Source organism: Gossypium hirsutum, chromosome A07 (genome assembly GCF_007990345.1).
Source record: "Gossypium hirsutum isolate 1008001.06 chromosome A07, Gossypium_hirsutum_v2.1, whole genome shotgun sequence".
Classification (NCBI taxonomy): Eukaryota; Viridiplantae; Streptophyta; class Magnoliopsida; order Malvales; family Malvaceae; genus Gossypium; species Gossypium hirsutum.
The window spans coordinates 6,746,687-6,769,132 of NC_053430.1; the positions used below are offsets into that span (position 1 = coordinate 6,746,687).

The 22,446-nt window shown below is 29.6% G+C and overlaps 2 protein-coding genes and 1 pseudogene across 7 annotated transcripts; 1 reads left to right on the forward strand and 2 right to left on the reverse strand.

Moving 5' to 3' along the window:
* The first annotated feature begins 3,833 nt into the window (after window positions 1–3,833).
* LOC121232047 (F-box protein At1g67340-like) lies at window positions 3,834–5,800 on the forward strand (annotated as a pseudogene).
* Window positions 5,801–9,933: 4,133 nt separating this feature from the next.
* LOC107941050 (SNF1-related protein kinase regulatory subunit gamma-1) lies at window positions 9,934–15,257 on the reverse strand. Its single transcript, XM_016874562.2, has 6 exons — window positions 14,768–15,257; window positions 13,691–13,863; window positions 11,413–11,589; window positions 11,053–11,328; window positions 10,557–10,720; window positions 9,934–10,465 (listed from the first exon to the last, which is right to left on the reverse strand). Exons 1-6 carry the CDS (start codon window positions 14,916–14,918, stop codon window positions 10,168–10,170), a joined length of 1,239 nt encoding a protein of 412 aa, XP_016730051.2. The 5' UTR covers window positions 14,919–15,257; the 3' UTR covers window positions 9,934–10,167.
* Window positions 15,258–17,387: 2,130 nt separating this feature from the next.
* On the reverse strand, window positions 17,388–21,502 carry LOC107941032 (ubiquitin-like-specific protease 1D). Of its 6 annotated transcripts, none has more exons than XR_001695533.2 (7): window positions 21,203–21,502; window positions 19,284–19,374; window positions 19,034–19,201; window positions 18,807–18,938; window positions 18,640–18,721; window positions 18,434–18,564; window positions 17,388–17,702 (listed from the first exon to the last, which is right to left on the reverse strand). XR_001695533.2 is itself a non-coding variant. In XM_016874541.2 (7 exons), the coding sequence occupies exons 1-7, from the start codon at window positions 21,294–21,296 to the stop codon at window positions 17,634–17,636; spliced, it is 750 nt and encodes a 249-aa protein (XP_016730030.1). In that variant the 5' UTR covers window positions 21,297–21,502; the 3' UTR covers window positions 17,388–17,633. The 6 variants fall into 6 exon arrangements, 5 of the variants coding, with proteins under 5 accessions (XP_016730030.1, XP_040973326.1, XP_016730033.1 ...); XM_016874541.2 differs by having other exon boundaries at window positions 18,434–18,547; XM_041117392.1 differs by lacking the exon at window positions 18,807–18,938 and having other exon boundaries at window positions 18,434–18,547.
* Between the last annotated feature and the right edge of the window lie 944 nt (window positions 21,503–22,446).

A 22,446-nucleotide genomic window follows, 5' to 3' on the forward strand; every position in this document is an offset into this window, starting at 1 on the left:
TTTTCATTGCTAAATTGAGAATTTCATAAATGTGTTATTGAATGGTATAATCAATAAACATTGAGTTAAATGGTAAATACGTATTAGTTTTGAATTTGATGTCATTGATTTGTACGTGAATTAAATGGAAATTGCTAGTGATATGATTTAAATTATGAGCATGAGAAATTGCGAATTGAATGAAATGGAAATGAAGCATTAAATTGCATGAGTATGTATCGGGTCTCGCAGGCCCTAATTATTATTATTATAATATTTTGAGGATATATTGTGAAAAGTTATAGAAACATGTTAATTATTTTGAAAGTTTTAATTTTGATGAAATTTTGTAACTCGGTAAATACGTTTACAAGTGTATGTGTTTTGGTAATGCCTCGTACCCTATTCCGGTGTTGGATACGGGTAAGGGGTGTTACAGTTCTAACATCCTGCTAGAGGTTTCAGCCAATCCCGTCAGTGGCATCGGGCCAAGCATGCGAATGCCTAGCCGAGGGATGCTGCAACCCTGTGCGGTTGGTCATGCGAACTACTGACCTGGGCAGGCACCTGCCAATTAAGGAAAAGGGGAGGTTGAGCGTAGGGCCAGTTGTTTGGAAGACCAGCATCACCCCAGCCACGACAACGACGATCTCTGAAGGAGGCACTGAATCGGTCAAGCCCATTTGGGCAAAACAACAACAGTTCAAGGTGCCGGGGAGAAGTGGCGCTCGCAATGGCATCGTTGGGCACTATAGCTATTACAGCGATTGGCAGACAATTGATCGTGGTGGTTCTTTTACGACAGAGTAGTGAATAATTATACTTCTAGCGGGATTTACCAGGTAACTTGATTTCAGATTAACTATTTCAATAACAATATTTATCCTGATAGTATTTTATTCATTTAATATTAATGTGAGATATTAAATTAAATATTTATCTTGATAATATTTTATTAATTTAATATTAATGTGATTAATTTTAATCATAGTTGAACTCTCTCAAAACTTTCTCCATATAAAGAGAGAGCTTGGGTCATTATTCTCACACATTTGAATTCAAGTTAAGTTGTAGAGAAAAAAAATTCTAATACAAAATTTCTAATGATGTTTTTATTTACAACTTAACCCAAAAGTTTAGATAAATTACGAAATTACCTCGCTGGTAATTTTGTGAAAATTTTTCTGATTCAAAGCGAGTCCACACTTAACAAATGTGAGCTTGAAGATAGCAGAGAAGATTACTCGATTAAATCATTCATTCTAAACAAATAATAAAGGTATGATTTTGATTGAGTGTTTATTGCTTTAGATAACACAACCAAGTTCTTATTTTTGGAAAACTTTTAAAACCTTTATTTATTTTTTCATTAAACCTATTTTCCACTACATTTTTTCAAACTCGGTTTTCCAACATTGTTATTTTTAAAAAAAATTCAAGTTCATTTCAACGTTTTTTGAATTACATGACTACAAAGTCGCTATTTTGTAATTTCAAAATACTACACCAATAAATTTAACAAAAAATAATATCAATAATATATCTAAAAAATAAAAAGATTAAATTTCAAAAAATAAAAATTTCCAAATTTTTAAAACTACAAACACTTTTGTTAAGTAAATTCTTTAAGTTTTTTTAACATTAATCTCATCATATGTTTTTATCATGTTTACTCTTTTTGATATGATACCTAAAACTATCCATAGTCCCTCGTCAACCCTCAAATAAAAAGATAAATTATTTCAACGTACTCAAGCCCATACTCTCTTACACTAATAACAATACAAATACTTATCGAATTAAAACCTATTCGAACTTTAAATGTCTAGGCTTCAATCAATATTAATTTTCATTCAAACCATTCATTTAATTGAATCTATAAAAAAAAATACTATTTGTAACACGTCATATCATAGATTAAAAAGTAGGTCACATCAATTAGTTGATTCAAATAGTATCAATTTAAAAAATATAAATTATAGATTTAATTATTTATGTATTATTTAAATTACATTTTGGTCAATAAAATTTAAAAATTACGATATAATTATTATCATCTTAAATTGGTAATCCTCATGAATAGTGTAATGATAAATTAATATAACATGTTTTATTATCATTTGAGAAAAAAAAATAGGATAAATTAATTTTTTTTCTTTTGAGTACATTATTATTTTTTTCTTTTCTTTTAAGATATTATTTAAAGAAATTATATTTGTTTGAATTTAAGATTTATCAGTGACAAGTCATATTGTACTGGGATAGACATTGAAGTCATCTTAATGCCAAAAATAAAATATATTTTAATTATTTTTTAAATAAAATTTGATAGTTTTTTCTAGAATAAATGAGTTTTTCTTTTAAGGTAATTATGGACTGTTTAAAAAAATTGAATTAAATGAGAGAAATATTTAGAAGATATTGTGAAAGAGGATAAAAAAAGAGTCAGTGGTTATGTGAAAAGTGGAGTTTCTTTTGGACTTTTATTTGTTTGTTTTCTTTTTCAAATAATTGTGAGTTTTTTTTTAATTGGAACTTATTGAATTTTTTTTATTGGAATTGGTGTTACAAGACAACTGAATATTAATTTAATTAGATAATGATAAAAATATCATTATCCTATAAAGTAAATTATATTTTTTTAAAGGATTTTTTGTCATTTTATATTTTTTATATAAAAAAATAAACATATAGAGGTGGTAAGTTTTTTTTTAGCTTATTTGAGCACAAATAAAAAATTGAGTAGTCAAACTCTCTAATTACAGTGTTTAGTGAATTGAGGTTTGTAATAGCTTGTCAAGCTAAAACCTTCAAAACAAAAAATTGTAGGGATGGACAACTTTTTTCAACAACTGATTGAAAATGAGATATGTAGAATGATATATCTGATCATGTTTATTAAAAAATTACTCCATTTACCACATGCTGCCAAGATATAAACTAAAATTTGTTTATTTAAATTTTTAAAAATATTCACTTAATAATTTCCATAATGGATATTTTAATCCATTGGTAATAGTGTTTTATTTCACTAATTTCACTCAATAAAGACTAAAGTATTATAAACAAATAATTACTTAATAATAAAATATATCATGTCCTTATTTATCATGTTACACATATCAACTATCAATTAAGTTTTACAAAATCAGTAAAGTTTTACCAAACATTTTTAAATAATTAGTTAATAGGATCAGTTGGTCAAATCAATTAATACAATCAGTTAGTCAAATCAACCATTGCAATCAATTATTAGCTAATTGCCGATTTTTATAATTTTCAACATTTATATTTTATCTTTTAATCAAAACCTCTTTATTTATATAATTTCTTTATAAATATATTTATTTGATAATTTTGTTTCGTGGAATAAGTTAGTTTCGATTTAATTATCCTATTATTATTTTTTTGCATTTTTATTTTACCAATATAATGGTTAAAATATGCCATAAGCCTCTATATTCTTCATAAATGTGAAATTTGATTTTTATACTTTTATTTCTAAAAATTTAATCTCTTTACTTTTTAAAATTCAAAATTCAAGTTTATTTGTTAATACAATAATTTTTTATTAAATTTATTGATATTATATTTTAAAATAAAAAAATACTCACTTGACAGTCATGTATCTAAAAGAAAACGTTATAATGACTTAAATTTAATAAAATAATTTTAATAATATTAATAGTCAAATTTTAAGATTTGAAATTTAAAAAGTAAAAGAACTCTTTTGAAAATTAAAAGTATAGAGATTAAATTCTAATTTACAAAAAAGTATAAGGAGTTATAACATATTTAACCTATTTTATAATTATAATAAATAGATACATGGAATTTGGCTTTTAATGTGAAAAACAGCAAAAACCAGAAAGAAAAAATCAAAATCATGAGATTCATATAAGCAGTACAAGAAGGAAGATAAAGAGGTAAAATTTGAAATTGCGTTTGCATTTTCTTTCTATTTTCTTATTTATTTTATCGCCAAGAAAAATCCAAGAAAATGGAAGAAAATGGTAGAGGAATCTCACCGAGGAGATCAAAGCGAAGAACCGTTCATAAAATCGCCGCCGCCAACGAACCAAATCTCTTCGATGAATTACCTGACGATCTCGTTGTTTCCGTTCTTTGCAAGCTCAGCTCTTCAGCGGCTTCTTCTTCTGATTTCATCAATGCTCTCTTAACGTATTTTAATTATCTTTCTTCTGAATCTTTTTCTTTATTTTTTCCTTTCATTTTCATTTTCATTTTATTTTTCTGAATGGAAAATTCAAAATTTATTCAACAGATGCAAGAGATTTAAGAGTTTAGGGTTTCATCAACTCGTGTTATCAAATGTTGGATCAAAAGTTTTGGCGGTGAAAGCTAAAAATTGGTCCGATTCCGTTCACCGGTTTCTCATACACTGTGTCATCGCCGGCAACGTTGAAGCTTGTTACACTCTTGGCATGGTCCGTACTCCGTTACTCCCTATACATCCTATTTATCTGAATCTTTTTACTTTGTTTTTTAAAAAATTGCAACTACCCTCTAAATTGGATATTGCTCTTTCAATTTACTCCTCAAAACTCAAGTATTACTTTAACAGGTTGAAGTAACTGGGAATTTCTTGTATTATAAAGATTGGATCAAATTGACCCGTCTAGAATCAATTTAATTTTTATATTATAAAAAATAAAAATATTTTTAAAATAATATAATTTACATCTTAAAGCAAGAGTATTTTCGATGTCTTGTTGAATAGTAATATCAAACCTAATAAATGAACAACAAAAATACTCTTACAATAAATAAATTTATGTTATAAAATAATAGTATTTTTGTCGTTACTTGAGATGATACTTTGATGATTAAATTGCAATGTTATGAAGTTTAATTTAAAATTTATTCCTAATTGAGGGATCTATGATGGAATTAACCCGAAATTTACTTTAGTAAATATCTTTAACTTGCGTTACTGCCGTTACAGATTCGATTTTACTGCTTACAAAACCGAGGAAGCGGGATGTCGTTAATGGCCAAAGCAGCAATCAAATCCTACGCGCCAGCTTTATACTCGCTAGCGGTCATACAATTCAACGGCAGCGGTGGCTCCAGAACCGATAAGGATCTCCAAGCCGGAGTAGCTTTATGCGCTCGAGCAGCTTTCCTTGGCCACGTGGACGCACTCCGTGAGCTCGGCCATTGCTTTCAAGACGGTTACGGCATCCGCCAAAATATAACGGCCGGACGCCGGTTACTCATGCAAGCCAACACGCGAGAACTCGCGTCGTTGCTAAAATCTTTAGTCAAACAGCAACCTAACCACCACCACCATCACCGCGGTTTAAACTATGAACAATTTAATTGCATCTCCTGTTCGGGATGTTCGTCGATGAGTAATGAACCGGCTTCGGAGGGGCACCCGGTCAATGTGTTTTGAAAGAATGGTTCGAGTTAGGGTTGGGTGAGATGGGTGAGGGCCTAAGGCTTTGTTCTCATAAAGGGTGTGGGAGACCGGAGACGAGGGCGCATGAGTTTAGGAGGTGCTCGGCTTGTGGGACGGTGCATTACTGCTCTCGTGGATGCCAAGCGCTTGATTGGAAGTTGAGGCATAAGTTGGAATGTGTACCTATTGAACGGTGGTTGGAATAAGGCGGCGACGGCGGTGGTGCTGGGGTTAGGGAAGGTGATGACCGAGATGTTAATTGATATGATTTTAAAATGAAAAGTAAAATCGTAAATCCAAATCTTTCATGCAGTCCATTTCTATTTTAATATACATTCTATTTGAGTTTTACCTTTACAATCATAAATTTATTGGGAAAAAAAAGGGAATTTGAACTAATGTAGTGAGTGGTCATATTAATCGATGCATATTATTTCAATAATAAAGGGATGTAATCAATTTATTTAAAACTTTAATATGTATAGATCGTATCTATCCATTTCGTTCAATTACGGTTACACTGAAAATAAATAATTTTTAAAAAAATAAAAAATTTCTAACATTTTATCTTTATGGTAATAAAGAATAAAAAAATTTATTGAAACATTGTACTGGTACATAAATACTTTATATTCGAATTTTATTTAGTATAATTTATTTGATATTAGTAAATATTTTTATATACATATATTAAATATTTTTTCAATAATATTAAAAAATCTAGAGATAAATCTTAAAATTATACATGAATTTTGATTTAATGTGTAATTGTATATATGAATTTTAATTTGGTGTAATTATACACGTGAAACTCTAATTGTGGTTCAAATGTATACTTGAAATATTAATTTTGATTTAATCATGCACATTTAAATAAATAAATTCATCAATTTATTTATATATTGAATAAATATAATTATTTATGTATGTAATATATAAACATAAAATTATATTATATCAATAGTTGTGTTAATAATTTACAAGAATTAGATTAAATCAAAATTTTATATATAAAATTATACAAAATTAAAGTTCACGTATACGATTACACATTAAACTATAATCCATTTATAATTTTGAGATTTATCCCATAAATCTAAAATAATATATCGAAATAAATCTAATTCTAATAAATAAATAAATAAAAATACTTCCACTAGTTTGATACACGTGGAGAGGTGAGTATGCATCTTGCTCTCATGCTAAATTTGTAATTGTACTTTAGAGAAAGCAGGTAAGCTAAAAAAAAAATTCAATTTTAGGGTCTTTAGTTTTTTTTTAATTATCTAATTATTTGATTTTTTTCACCAGCTGGTTAATGTAATATGAAAATATTTAAAAATTTAAAATAGTTGGGTGACTAAAAAAAAAATTACTAATAGTTGAGTGATATTTTATAACTTTTTATAGTTAAGTGATAAAAAGCAAATATATATATATAGCTAGATGAGTACTAATGTAGTTTACCTTGAAATTTATAATTGTTCAACATTGCAGTGATCTAGGTTAGAGTTGTTTATAAGTCAGGCTGAATCTAAGTATGATATTAACACATTTTATATTTATCCAAGCCTGATCAAACTTGAAATATGGGCCTAAAATTTTCCTCATATTTACAAATGGTTAACCCAAGCTCATTTCAAGATCGCCTCTATATTATTTTATAAAAAAATATTTAAAATGTATATTTATATTATTTTAATTTAACTTAATATTTAATGATTTTATATCATTTTTATTTATTATATATTTATCTTAATATTTTTTAATGTTTCCATTATAATATTATTATATATCACTATAGATTTAATTTTTATATGTTATAAATTGCATAATACATATAAATAATATAGCATTAGAGGTGTCCATGTGCCGGGCCGGGCCCAACTAAAAATTTAGGCCCGTTTGCTAGGCCCAAACCCGGCCTGACCCGAAAAATGGGCATGAAATTTTGCCCAAGCCCAACCCGGATAAAAATACTAAAACTCGGGCCTGACCTGGCCCTCCCGTATTAATTTTATATTATTTTTATATAATTTTAAAATATATATAATACATCAAAAATACTAAAAATATCAAAATAAATATTTCTCAACAAATTGAAAATAAATTTTAAAAAATATGTATACTTAAATAATACTAAGATAGGATGCAAGTGCAACTTAACAAGCAAATGTCTCTAAAATAATAACAAAATTAACAAATGTCTTTAAAATAATAACAAATTAATAATAAAATAAGTTTTATGCAATATCCAAACAATAACAACAGAATACTAGCAACATAATAGAAAAATGGTAGCAAAATAAGGAGAAAACAACAAGAAAATAATATTAAAAAAAACAATTTTTTTTGTCCTTTAGTGAATTCGGGCCAAGCCTGAGCAAAAAATGTCTTAACCGAGGCCCGGCCCGTTTTTAAAACAGGCTTTATTTTTTTGTCCAAGCCTATTTTTCGGGCATATTTTTACCAAAACCCTCTCATATTTCGAGTGGCCCAACCCATGATCAGGTCTATATAGCATAAAATATTCCAAATTTAAAAATGGTCAAGTCAGGCCTAGGTTTGAATATTCAAGCCCAAGCTCGACCCATATTTTAAATGAGACTACTATTTTACCCAAGTCTATTTTTTAGACTTAATATTTTTGTTCAAACCCTTTCAAATTTCAAACAAACCTTCGAACCTGGGTGACTAGCTCGACCATTGAACAAGTTTATGTCCAACCATGGACAACTAAATATGAATCACATGGTCATTGATACAAAAGCTAACAATTTTTTATCATTATTAGTTGTTTTTTACTTCCTTAAATGGCAAAAAGTAAGATTATATATAATTGTTCTTGTTATACCTCATTCTCACAGGGACACATGGCAAGTCAAAATGACAATCAAGCAATAAGCCAGATATTAATAAGCTAAAAGGTCACCTTCAAGCCTCTCACCCGGAACGATCATCCAAACAAGTGTGAGCCATCGGACATCCAAGTACCCAAGCTTTTATCTATAACATGAAGTTGTTGGTTTTATCAAACACCACGTGGGCTCAACTGCCCTATACCATCAAGTTTGAACAAATAATGTGATTTGTCTCATCACAAACATTCTTATCCCATCGAAGACACCTGTCCCACCTATTCCATAATGATGGCTAGATGACAAGACCAACACGTTAACATCATATTACACGGGACCCTCAACTATAAATATCTCCAAAAGTGATGAAGAAGGTATTGACTCTCCTAGAATCCCAAACCTACACTCTGCCAACTCACCTTCAGCTCTCAACCCTAACACTCTCCTCAGATTCATTCTTTATAACCTCCGACTCTCCGTCCTAACTAGGTGAACTGACTTTTGCAGCATCCACCACTCTCTCCTCCATACTTGTTCCTTCTTGTATCACTATATGAATAGGTATAATGTCAAATTTAGCTTTCAATGTTTATACCTTTTGTCAATTTTTTTTAGTTAAATTTGACCATTAACATTTCAAAAAAAGGAATCACTTTTTTTATTGGAAATGTTAACTAAAATATTAGTTTTTGATGATGGTAACATAACAACTATGTGGCAATGTATGTATACTTTATGTTGACATGACATTGTTTGTCTTACATATCATGTTAACAAATAATTTTAAAATAGTAAAAAAAAATTAAAATTTTAAAAGTTCTAAAAAAGAAGTTAATAAAAGTTCAAAAAATTTAGCATAAAATACATGTGGATTACCATATTTAAAAAGTTTTAGTTAGTATTTATGTTAAAAAATAATAATTCGACTCTTTTTAAAGATTAATGATATCTTTTAACTCTTTTTAAAATGTTGAGAGACAAGTTTAGCTTAAAAAAAAACAATGGTCAAATTGACAAAAAAATATAAACATTAGGAATTATATTTAACATTAAATAATATATCATAATTATTTAACTTTGAATATATTATTACAAGTAATTCAAATTTATTAATATATTTTAATCAGGATAAGAATAATAGAGAGAGACAATTTAATGACAATATAGCCAATATATATATAAAATAACTTGCAATGAACATGATATTTTGAGGTTAGCAAGATTTTCTTTTTTACATAAATACTATTTTTAGCTCTAACGGTAGAAAGAATCAATGTTAATTTTTAGGTTAAAATGTACGATTAGTATTGAATTTGTTCAAAATTTAAGATTTAATCCTTATACTTTAAAAATTAAATTTTAATTTTTCTATTTTTTGAAATTTAAAAATTTTATTCTAATTATTATTGTTGTTTAAATTTTCTATAAAAAATTGTCAATTTAATATGTTTATTTTTTATCAATCATATATAACATCACATGAGGGCAATCTAATCAACATGCCAAATTGGTAAATTTTGATGGAAAATACTAACGATGTTAAAAATTGGACTGAAATTTTTAAATGAAAAAGTAAGAGGACTTAATTTGTAACTTTTTTTAAGTATAAGGACTAAATTTCAACTTTTGTCTAAATACTGGGACTAATAAATATTTCATACCATTTCTGTATAGAAAACAAGAAGGTGGGTTCTTATTTTATTTCAATCAAGTTCTTTAAGACACCAAAATTTACACAAAAATTGGAACCTAACAAACCCAGAAGCAACTAAATTACAAAAGTTCAGCCTTACATAACAAAGTCCGCATGTCCGATCCGTCTCAAACACGACAGCAAACCGAAATAACCAGAATCACGAAGAGAAGGGAAGTCAGTCGTACAAAACACCAAGCTTCGGATCATTCTTAAACCCTACAGTTCTCTGGTAGAGGCAACACGCCGTCGAAAAAATCACCAAAGTATCCAAGTGGTTCATATACTAACCTCGAAATGATGTCCCGAAGCGTGATCGTTCCTTCCAAATTCCCGTCATCATCAACGACATACACTCGTTGGATCTTCAAGGAGTCGAGCATTTGGATCAACTCTTTGATGGTTTCATCTGTCTTGCAAGTGATCATGCCACTCAACATTGGCGATCTCGTGTCGTGTTTCTCCAAGTAGTTTTTAACTGCTAGTAGAAAGTTCTTTGCCGTGATCAATCTACGATTCACAAAACGATTGAAATATCAACGCAGAATAGTACTTTTAAAAATGATTAAATGAAATGTTGCAGTATAATTTATTCACGGACCTGTAATCATGGTAGATCTCCGGAGCAGTTAAAAGGAACTGTACGTCTCTAAGGCTTATGTTACCAATAGCTTTTTTTCCGTCACCAGTGACAACAGGTACGCCTCCAACTCTCTTTTTCCTCATTAACCTAAATGCCTGAAGCACTGGTTCATCTTCATGTACCTAGCATAGAAATATAGATTGCTAACATCTCGATTCCGATGAGCTCTAAATGCAAAGAGATGAAAACCAGAAGAACATGAAGAAATCACAAAACCTAGCTAGCTCTCGTGAAAGGTAGGGACCTGGGACTATCAAGCATGATGAAAAAACCAAACTAAAGATCGAATCGGTTGAACTCCAGTCCCGGTTCAATCGATTGAACAGGGCACCTCAACTGATTTTACAGGTTCAACTAGGGTTGAACCGCCAAACAAACCGGTTCCTGGTCAATGCGATCCGATTTTAAACCTATGCTCAAGCCTTTGAGTAATGGCAATGGACAAGAAAATTACTGTAACGAGTTGATTGCGTGATATCGTAGGAAGACCAATCTCGGAAAGTTTCTTGGTTCCCCAGCTTTCGAACCATTGAAGCCCAGTACATTCCGCTAACATGTGAATCACAGCCGATTGTGTGATGATGTTATTGATATTTCCAGCACCAAGATCAACTATGGGAATACTCTTCATTTTGTACTTTGAAAGCAGTAACAGCATGGTCAAAAACGAGTTTGATTGCTGCAAAGCTAGGAACGGTGCCCAGCGGAATGATCCTGAGATATCCCGGACCTATATGGTCTCATGAGTTAACATGGATATTACAAGCAAAGGAGAAAGCAAGCAAAAGTCCGTAATGGGAATTAGAAGTACAACCTTAGTTTTCTTATAGAACTCGGAGAATGTTAGAGCCTCAAAAAAGTCTCCAGCAGTTATTGAAGCATCTTCAGAGCCTAAAGTCCTGAGCTCGGCAGAAGAGGGCATTCCGTTAGCAGAAGCTACTGCAGATTCAGCTCCGGTAGGCAAATGGTTTGTAGGTGAAGGTGGTTCTGACTGTAAAAAAGAAGGAAAATTTCACTTTCAATTTGGTAGATGAAGGGAGCAAAGCTTGGATGAAAAATATATATAGTTCATTTTAAAGAGTGAGCAGTTTAGTCCCTTTTCGTTCTATTTTGAAGCAAAGTAATCAAATTCAACGTTTTGTAAAACACAAGAAGAACAAGTTGCTTACTTTTTCTTTCATGTCATCTTAAAACACAATAAGTTAGCATTTCTTTTAATGATCTTCCATTTTCACTCTTACTTATTTGCTTCAAAATTAAAAGTATAAAGACTAAAGGGACTAATTTGCTCCTAAGCCTATATAGTAAAAGGAAACGCCTGAGTCCCAACCAGGTAGTTTAACCATAAACAAAGATATATCAAATTCAATGCATTATAGTAGGCAATAAAGAGAGAAAATCACTACCAAGTTATGTTATTTGGACTTTGGTATATGTTTCTGAACACGGGTATGTTTGGAGGGCAAAATCCCCATTCTCATGTTCGAATATATATCAAGTACAGATAACTTAAGAAAAACGAAAAGTTGAAGCAACACAGGCACGAGTTTTGATATGGCACAATTTCAACATAAACATCATACTCATGAATGGATGATTACAAAAAACTAAAAAAGAAAGGTTAAATTCTATCTTATTTATTGTTCTTCATGCTATTTTCAAAATCCATGGCAGATGAATGAGATGCTATCGAGATACTATATGATATTTCCCTTGGAAAAGAAAAGGCTTACACCAAAAAGAGATTGTAAGCGGTTTTGATTTTCAACCTAAACATCATACTCATGGATGTATAATCACAAAAACTAAGAATGAAAAGATTAAATTTTAAATGAACGAGACATAATCAAACTACCATTCAATATTGTCGTCGAAAAAAAGGGTTATAGTGAAAAGAGATCATAAGCAAACCGTATCATGGAAGCCCATGTATTAGGAGTTAGATTGCATTTTACTTCATTTACTCAAAAAATGGGCAAATTAGTCCTTATACATTAAATCAAAGAGGAAACTTGTCCTATCTATTAAAAATTCCATTCATTTATATTGTTAAAAACTGACGTAGTAGATGAAATAACCAGATTGTTACACCCAAATAGTTACACCTAATGTGCCAAGTGTAACTTATGTTCATGTGTAGAAACCAGTTTTTAATAGTAAAAATAGATATAATTTTTAATAAAATGTCCAGTTTGCTTCTTTGATCTAACTTACAGGGACTAATTTGTCAATTTTTTAATAGAAGAGGCAAAATGCAATCCGATTCTTAGTACAAGAGCTTCCATGGTACTTTTACCTTTTAACCTAAACATCATAATCACGGATGCGTGATCATAAAAACTAAGAAATAAAGATTAAAATCTACCATCTCCTTTAGCATGCTATTTTCCAATTCCATGACGGCTGAATGAGATGTTATCGAGCTACTATTCGATATTTTCCTCAATAGGAAAGAAGCTTATAGAGAAAAGAGATCGTACATTGTTTCCATTTTGGACCTAAACATCACAATCATTTATTCATGATCATAAAAACTAAGAAGTAAAGATTAAATTCTATTACATTTCTTCATTAGCATGCTATTTTCTGAATCCATGGAGGATTAATGAGATGTTATCGAGCAACTATTCGATATTTTCATCAATAGAAAAGAAGCTTATAGAGAAAAGAAACCTTAAGTGGTTTCAATTTTCAACCTAAACATCATAATCACGGATGCATGATTGTAAAAACTAAGAAATAAAGATCAAATTCTATCATATTTCTTCTTCAACATGCTAGTTTCCAAATCCATGGTGAATGAATGAGATGTTATCTAGCTTTTATTCGATATTTTCTTCACTAGAAAAGAAGCTTATCAAGAAATGAGATCGTCAGAGGTTTCAATTTTCAACCTAAACAGCATAATCACGGATGCATGATCTTAGAAGCTAAGAAACTAATATTAAATTCTATCATATTTCTTCTTCAGCATGCTATTTTCCAATTCCATGGTGGATGAATGAGATATTATCGAGCTGCTATTTGATATTACCCTCGAGAAAATAGAAGCTTATAGAGAAAAGAGATCGTAAAGGGTTTCGATTTTGAACCTGTTGGAGAATCCATACAGCAATGCCTGCAAACTCTACAATGCCAAGATATCTATCAATCCAACTTGCATCCTCAGGTGCATCAACATTGACAACTGGTGCACTAAGAATCTTGTTTTGGGCAAGTATTTGAACAGCCTCGGCCAAACTCGCATCCGATTTTATCTCGATCCCTGAAACATAATTTCAATTCTTTTAACCAAGAAGAAACTAAACTTAAAAGCATCGACAGCATTATCAAATTAACACCATTATACATTAAATTTTGATTTGATTCAGTTTTCACAAATCATTGACAAAATTATCGAATTAGCACCATTTTACATTCATATATTACATACACAAACAATTATATTAATCTAATATAAATATTATTATTCATTTCTTTGCGGTTGAATCAAACTTAAAATTTCATATATACACGTCAATGTATATAATTGCCATTATATCAAAGTTCGTGTATTAATTATATATAAATTTGATAGTTATCCATTTTAAAAAAGATTAAGACAATGGTAACCCAAGAAAGAATTACCTCCTACAATTCCAAGAACTTGTCATCTTATATTATGTTGTTCAAACTTTTTCTTTTTCATTTTTCAAGTAATGGTGTCTCGCACATTCTGGGCAGGAGTGCGGTATATGATCGAAAGACCCTCCAAATATACGATAATCATCAATTCAGCACCATAGCTCATACAAATTGGTGATACAATTGAAAAAAAATTGAGTTTAAAAGGGAAATTATTGAAATTAAAGCTAAATGCTAGTTTTTAACAACATTGATTTAACTAGGGTGAGTTCGATTTGAAAACATGGAATTTTTTAAATTTCGAATTGATTGAATCGTATATATAAGTAATTAATCAAGTTGAATTTTACTAAATACCCCCTTGGGTCCCTAAAGGTTTCAAAAATGAGCAAATGTATCCTTCCCTAAAAAATTGCAAAAAGGAATTCAAATTATTTATAATTCTTATTCCAAATCAAACCCACACTCCAGAAAAAAAAACCCAGAATTCTTGATGATTCTAAGAAATCAAACATAAGCCAAATCAAAGAGAGCAAGATTAAAACCTTGAGGAGTATGAGGGAAAGCAGAGACAGGGATGTTTTCAAAGCAAGCGTTAAGTTTCTGCGTAGGATTAAGCTTTGATTCTTGAACATCCCATAGATCTTCCACTTGCATCCCAATGCTAGTCTCTCTTTCCAGTTGCAAATTCGCCATTGTTTTTTTCGCCCTAAAAACTCAAAAATTCAAAAACCAAAAGAATAAATGGAAATTGATCATTCAACAGTTAAGACGTAAATGGAAGGTTGTGGGAGATATTGGGGGCTGGGGGTATGTATATGAGAATCATAAGTCAAAATTTCGATTTCTTTGGAAGGTACCGTTGGCTGTCCCTTGTCTGGGTTTTATTATTTAAAGGGAAAAATGAAAGTGAAAAATGAAAAGGTGGTTTATCCGGTTTTTAATGGCGGCCACTCTAATGTGAGCCGGAGAGTGCTTCGCGCGCGCCTGGTTTTGACGCTATTTATTGTATTTTATTTTGGAAAGAATTATTCTTTTATGGCCAGATTATTCACCTGACTCTGAATATTGGTTCGAATTTTGTGAGGGTTTTGATAAAATTATTAAGCTCAAAATAAATTTAAATAAAAATATTTAATCCTTTTAAAATATGATATGAATTCAAATGTGAATATTTAATATTTAAGTCTAACTCAATCCAATTTATATTTTAAAGTTTATAATTTTATATTATATAATTTTTTTATATATTATGTTATTTATAATATATAAAAATTAAATTTATAATAATACATTTTTTTTTAGATTTTTGGCAAATTCTTTAATTTGGTTCATTTAAAACTTTAAAATGTGATTAATAGAACATTATTGTTCTAAAAAAGATTTCTCATGTTAACAACATTACTTTATTCATAAGTGAAATTAGAATGATTCATGCTTTGAGAAGAACATGGAAGAAAGAGATTTTGACAATTTTAATGATACATGTTTAGTTTTAGATGATGAAGAACTTTATTAGAGACCAACAAATGATGATAATAAATATATGTTAAATGTTAAAGAGGGAATAGCCAATGCTGAAGCAATTAGATAAAATGACATATGATAGTTTATTTTTCTTGTTGTTTTTATTAGTAATTATATTATCGACTATTTTATTAGCTAACATACGATGAATTCATTTCAATTTTTATTACTATTTTGAAGTGATAATTTTTTATAATAATTAATATTTTTTTTAAATATAATAGTTAGTATTTGGTAGACTAGTAGTGTTTTTTTTTTATTTCACAAACAACCTTAAAAAATACTATGTTTTGTTTTTTTTAATATTATTTTTAAATATTTTATTATACTTCTACAGAACACTAGTTAATCCTCTAACTCTGCTCGTGGAGTTAAAAAAAACTCTATTGACAAATAGAGTTGTTCATTGGTCGAGTTGAACTTGATCTAGACAAATAATTTTTTATCATTCTCTGTTTTGACCCTTCTAAAATATGAATCTAATGTATTATCTGAGCCCAACCCTATTTAAATATGGATAATTTGTTCTTGTTCCAGCCCCACCAATAAGTTTTTTTTAAAAGAAATTTTAAAATGCACAAAATGTTCCAAGCCATTCAAATGTTTTTACCAAGTTAAAAGTTTAAATAACACTTACAGCAAAAACTTTGATGCTTAGTTGAGGAAATTGACAGTAAAGTCAACTAAAATTTGAGATTGTCGATAAAAAGAAGAGTAAAATTTTATAGTTTTAGTTCAGTTTTTTACCCCTTTTTACTAATAACTAAATAAATTTAACTTTGAAATCAGAAGGAATAAAAGTAAGGACATTTTGACTTAATTTGGGAAATTTTCTTTTTGATTTATATCAAAAGAAGTGCTTCCGAATTTGACGGATTGTGATTTTAAAGGCCATCATTATGTATTATTTAAAATTCTAACCGATTCAGATTACAATTTTCTTATTATTGATTCTGTATTTTGATTTGTTTTATCAAGATGAACCTGGCAAACGCAATCATGACAAAAAGACAAGCAAACTGAGAGTTATTTGAGTTTGGGTTGGGTCTTGGGTTTTGTTTAGGATGGGTTCCGACTTTAGATTTAAAATATTTGGGTTGGGCTAGTTTTTATATATTAATTATTTATAAATGTAATTTTTATAATATAATTTATATGTAATCAGGCCAAGCTTGAGTTTCAAAAATTTTGTGGACTTCCAAGTTAATTTTCTGAGTTTTATCTACTTATTTAAACCATCTCATATTTCAAGTGAACCATCAAACTTAGATGAATAGCTTAACCCTCGAACAACTCTATTAGTAGTACACTAAATATTATTCCAAAATATAAATTATAAAATTGTATAATTACAATTTATACTACCAAATATGATATAGAGAATTACAATATAATTACACCCTTTAACTAAACATGTCTAGAGAATTGTAACTCTTTGTAATTGCAAGAAAGTATAATTATTTTATTCTGTATTATTTGAACAGATCCATAACGTTAGAAAAAAAATTTCCTTGCAAAGCAAAATTTTCCAGCAATAAGGAGGTATCTTCTTCCAAAGACTCCAAAAACTTGTAAAAAGAAAAGAAAAAAACATATATGTGTTGGGGATACATATATATATATATACACATGCATGCATAACACAATCACATTAACATTGTCAGTACCAAATGAGTTTTAAGTAACATTGTCAATACCCAATGCCATTACCATGGTCAATATGTAAGGCAAGCTATACGTTAAAAAATTAAAAGTTGAACATATTCGTGTCGATTATATACCTACATTTGACAATCGCACTCATAATTTAAGTAAAATAGTTCGACTCCGATCCAAGTAATATAGTCCATATGTAAAAGTCAAAGTTAAGAAGAGTTTATTTCACTAGCTGAAGAGTTTAAATCTCTTGCAAAAGCAATCAAAGTCTTGAGGAGCAAACCAGTCTTCCTTCATCTGTAGTTTACCACGAAAAGTGTTATACGTATATATTATATCCAATGTAAGCTGAAATTACAGAATTTCCCAGAAAAATGAAACATTGACAATTTAAAGGGAAAAAAATCCACTAATGGCATGGTGCCTAGAGATGTTAACTGCATAGAATCCACCCGGGTTAGAGTCTTCAGGGGAGCAGTTGGAAAGCCCATTTTAAAGGCAGCTCTTTAGTGGACATGGTGTGTGTATGTCCCTAGAGGTGTAATAACCCTAGCAAAACTCGAATATTGCCAAAATCGAGCTTGACTTAAAATTGAGAGCTTGATACTCAACTTAAGCTCGATTGAACATTTGTTTTTAAATTCGAGCTCAATTAAGCTTGTTTACCTATTTTTGTACTCAAATCTGGTTCAATAATTAAGCTTAAGGTTAATAATATATATCAAGGCCAGTAACGTAAATTATTAATATAAAAATATGAAAAGCTCGATAAGGCTCGCAAACCGTTTGAGTCAAGTATTACTAAGCTCAAATTCGACTCTATCAATAGCTCGAGCTACTTGAGTTCGGCTCGACCAATAGCTAGAGCTCGACTTGATAATTATCTAATCAAGTTCGAATATTTTTCAAGTAGAACTTGTGTAGCTTGTGAGCACCGCTGTCTCATTTACACCCCTATATGTCCCTACCGTGTGTGTAAGTACTAACCCTCTAATTACAGAGTACCAAAAATGAAAAAAAGAACTTACAAAGTAAGGATATCCACCAGTGATACTGAAGTTTTTAGGAGCACTTTCCATAAACAAACTTATGAAATAAAGAACAAACCTACCACAATCTTCACCATTTCTCTGTTGGGGAACCTGATTGTTTTCGTTTGCTTCAGGCACAAAAAGCCAATAAAAAGTGGGAAAAATGAAAAAAAAATGATTTCAAGACATCAAAGAATCATCACCTTTGGTATCAATAGTGGAATTTTCGATATTGCCTGTTTTGTTACAGGCCTCTTCTCAGCTTCATATACATCTAGAAGAAACCTGGAATTAAAACCAAGAAAGTAGCAATGAAATAGATATGCAACAAAAAAAAATATGGATTCCGACACAAGTTGCAGACTCATACTTTCTAATAGTAGGTTCGAGCCGTCTTGGGCCACTCATTTGCATTGAATCAAGCAATAACATACAAGTTGTTTGAGTTTTAGATTGCAAAGGTTTATCAAAGTTGCAGAATATCAATAGATTCCAATGTCTCCTACAAAGGATCACAAATTCATATAAACCAAAGAGGGGGTACCTTGAAAATTGCATAATACCAATATGTTTAGCAGTCGGGAAAACGATACTCACCAGTGCAATATCGGAACGAAAACATACTTCTTGGTGAAAATATGTTTCCTACTGATCCATACCAACACTTTTTCTTTAAACAATTCATCCATGTACCATGAAAACCACAAGCAATCGAGGTAAGTAAAAGAAGCCCTCTGATTATCCGGGAAGATCTTCCATATTTTCCTAAAAACAATGCATGAACTCAAGATTATGAAGAGGGAAAAAAAAGTGAGAGGGACAGGAGATTCAAATAAGAAGGGCATACTCAAAGCAATCTGAAAACTGTTTGCTATTTAACATCCCTTGTTGCCTGGTGTTTCTGGCGTTAACTCTCCTCTTATTACGTAAGAAACGACCTAGCAAACATCGATGAATCAACTTAAATATACAATATTTTTTCCACTTCACAAGTTGTTTTCAAATTTATGTTGTTCCGACTCTTCCTTTTTACGAAGTATTTGTGTCCTATACCCATGTCTGGCACAGTTACAAACTTGAGTATAGGGACATTGCTCTCCAAATACATAAAATAAAGTAAAATAACTTAAAGATACTCAAGTCAGATGTCCATATATCCAAAACTCAAATTAGAGTCCGAACAACATAACTTCAAGGACGAGCTAATGCTCAAAGTAGATTATAATATCAAAGTTCCAACAACTATATCTATACTATAATAAAAGAACTAAATGAATTGGTGTCAGAAGTCAATTATATACATCAATTTAGTTAAATGCTTAAATTTTCTAAATTAAAATCACAATTACAAAATCTTGAGAGGGGTATTTCGGTATTTTAATTTCAATAAATAAAAAATTTATATCAAATACTTATAACACTAAAGAAACTTAAGCATAGTTTTCTTTAAAATACTTGCATGTCCAACACATTCACTCAAGTAACTCCAAACATAAGAAAAAACTTACAAAACTAGAGAAAGTTAAGAATAATCCATATCAAATGCTCATATAAATTATTAAATAAATACATAATGGGACACACATTATCTAAATGATTAATAATAAAAGTCCAAATAAAAAACTATTTAAATATAAAATTTGATCAGAGAAATTTTTTTTATCTAAAAATACTTAAACATCCTCCAACTTATTTAGCTCTTACTATAATTTTATAAGGGTTTTAAATAAATTAACTTTAGCTAATGTAGGTTTAATAAAATGAATAACTATAAATGGTTAAAATATATTATTAGTCTCTGTAGTTTTATAGATTTGAAATTTAATCCTCCTAATTTAAAAGTTCAAAAATCAATCCTCCCACGTTTTCAATTAAAAATCCTTGTCTAATCATTATCATTGACATTTTCTATCAAAATTTGTCAATTTAATATAATTATTTTTTGCTAATTATATGTCACATAATATGCTGACAGCCTAACCCATGTGCCAAGTTGGTAAATTTTAACAAAAATACTAACAATGATTGAATTAAAAATTTTAAATTAGAAAAAAAGTAAAAGATTTAATTTTTTTTAACTTAAAAATATAGAGACTATATAGTAAATTTTATCAAATTAAAAAAAATTAACAGCATACTGTAACCAATATAAATTAATTAAAGCATAATAATAAATTTAACCCTAACATCTACTCATTTTGTTACTTTGGCCCTTAACCTTCAAATTTTGGTAAAATGCTTCCCATTGGACAAAAAAAAACTGGTTAAAACTTTAATGGTATCAAGTTGGTCACTCATATGTCAATCCATTTATAATTCGTAAAAATTCAACGAATTCCAAAAAAGTTCACAAAAATATTTTAAAAAGTTATTCATATTAATAGTGAAGTATACATAAAATTGCATGCAAGCAATCACCTCAATGCTATTCAATTTTAATATTTCAATTAGTTTTTCTTTATTAAAGCCGAAGTGACAAATAGCTAAATATTAGGGCTAATTTTGTTTTTATACAATTAATTAATAAACCCCTAAAACTAACAAGTTACCATAGTATTCAAATGCAATACCACAGATCTACACTACTAAACAACTGACGCCTGACGGAACCTGATCGCATAAACCATTTTCATATAATTACACAAATCGATGAAAGACCCATTAGAAGAAGTAATAAAAAAAAACGAAACAAGGTAGTGGATGCTTATAGCTTCTAAGCTGAGGAGATACGGGGAAGAAAAGAGTAAATGAAAAATATTTACATACCTGAAGCTGAAACAGTGGAATGAGTTACCATACAGGAAGTTCCTTCTTCATCTTCGCCTATAAATTGTATTTCAAGTTGCTTTCTCTTCGCCATTTCCGGCAACAAGTGAAATCCCGCATTAATTAAGGATCGAATTTTTGAAAGGGAGGAAATGAAGGCACTTCTGGGATTTTCATAAATAGAGTCAGCTATAGAATTAGTAGCTTTCTACGTAAGGGTCGGGTCGGACCAAATTGGGTTTGGATCGGGAGTTATGAAATAAATTAAGTAAAAATAGTATTTTTGAAAATTTTGATGTGGTTTAATCATTTCTATTAAAAAACATATTTTTGAAATGATAAAATGTGAATTTAAAACATGATGACGTAGAAGATAAGATTTAATAGAGGATAAAAATGTAATTTTCTTAAAATGCTATTTTTCAAAAGGTAAAAGTTTAATATTTTGACTTTTTGGCTTGATTTAAAATTAAGTAATCAATATTACATCGATAGACACATTAAATTTATACTGAAACTAATACGTACTTATACTAACCTATTTCGTAAGGAAGGAATTTTTATAAATACATTCAACTTTGTGTTAGTAGCATCTATAGAAGAGTCGGCTGGAGTTAAGTTGGGTTCAAATCAAAAGGGTAAGTGAAAAGTCAGTTAATTAAGTAAATTAAATTCAGTTGAATTGATTTAGAGTAAATTAACTAGTAAGAATGAAAAGTGTTTTTGAAAAGTAAGGTAGAAAAATACTTTTTAAAATATTTTATAGTGTTTATCGTTGTTGTTATATCCCTTCGACTTAAGACACGTGGTACAACAAGCCACTTGAGAAACACCCACGAAGACCACTCTGCCCATCGATGGCGTCAATTCTAGCATATTAAGCATTTCAATATAATAGAACAATCAATCAATCAAATATAGACATCAATTTAAGCTAACAAACAACTAAACAATCAATCATCCAACAAATTTAGCACATATTCAAACTCAAATCCCAAACAGACATTTTATCAAACATATTGTAGGCATAAAATGAAAGCAAAGGGTTTAAGAAAATGTTCACTCAATTGATGAAGTTCCATTGAAGCCCAAGAGTTTGTTCATCGTTGTTTACAAAATCTTTAACATTAATGATAAAAATAAACACAAAACTAAAATCTAACCTAAAAAAAGAAAAAGAGAAAACCTAAACTAAAAATGAAATGAAAAGAAAAGAAACTCTAAGCCTAATAACCTAAAACTAA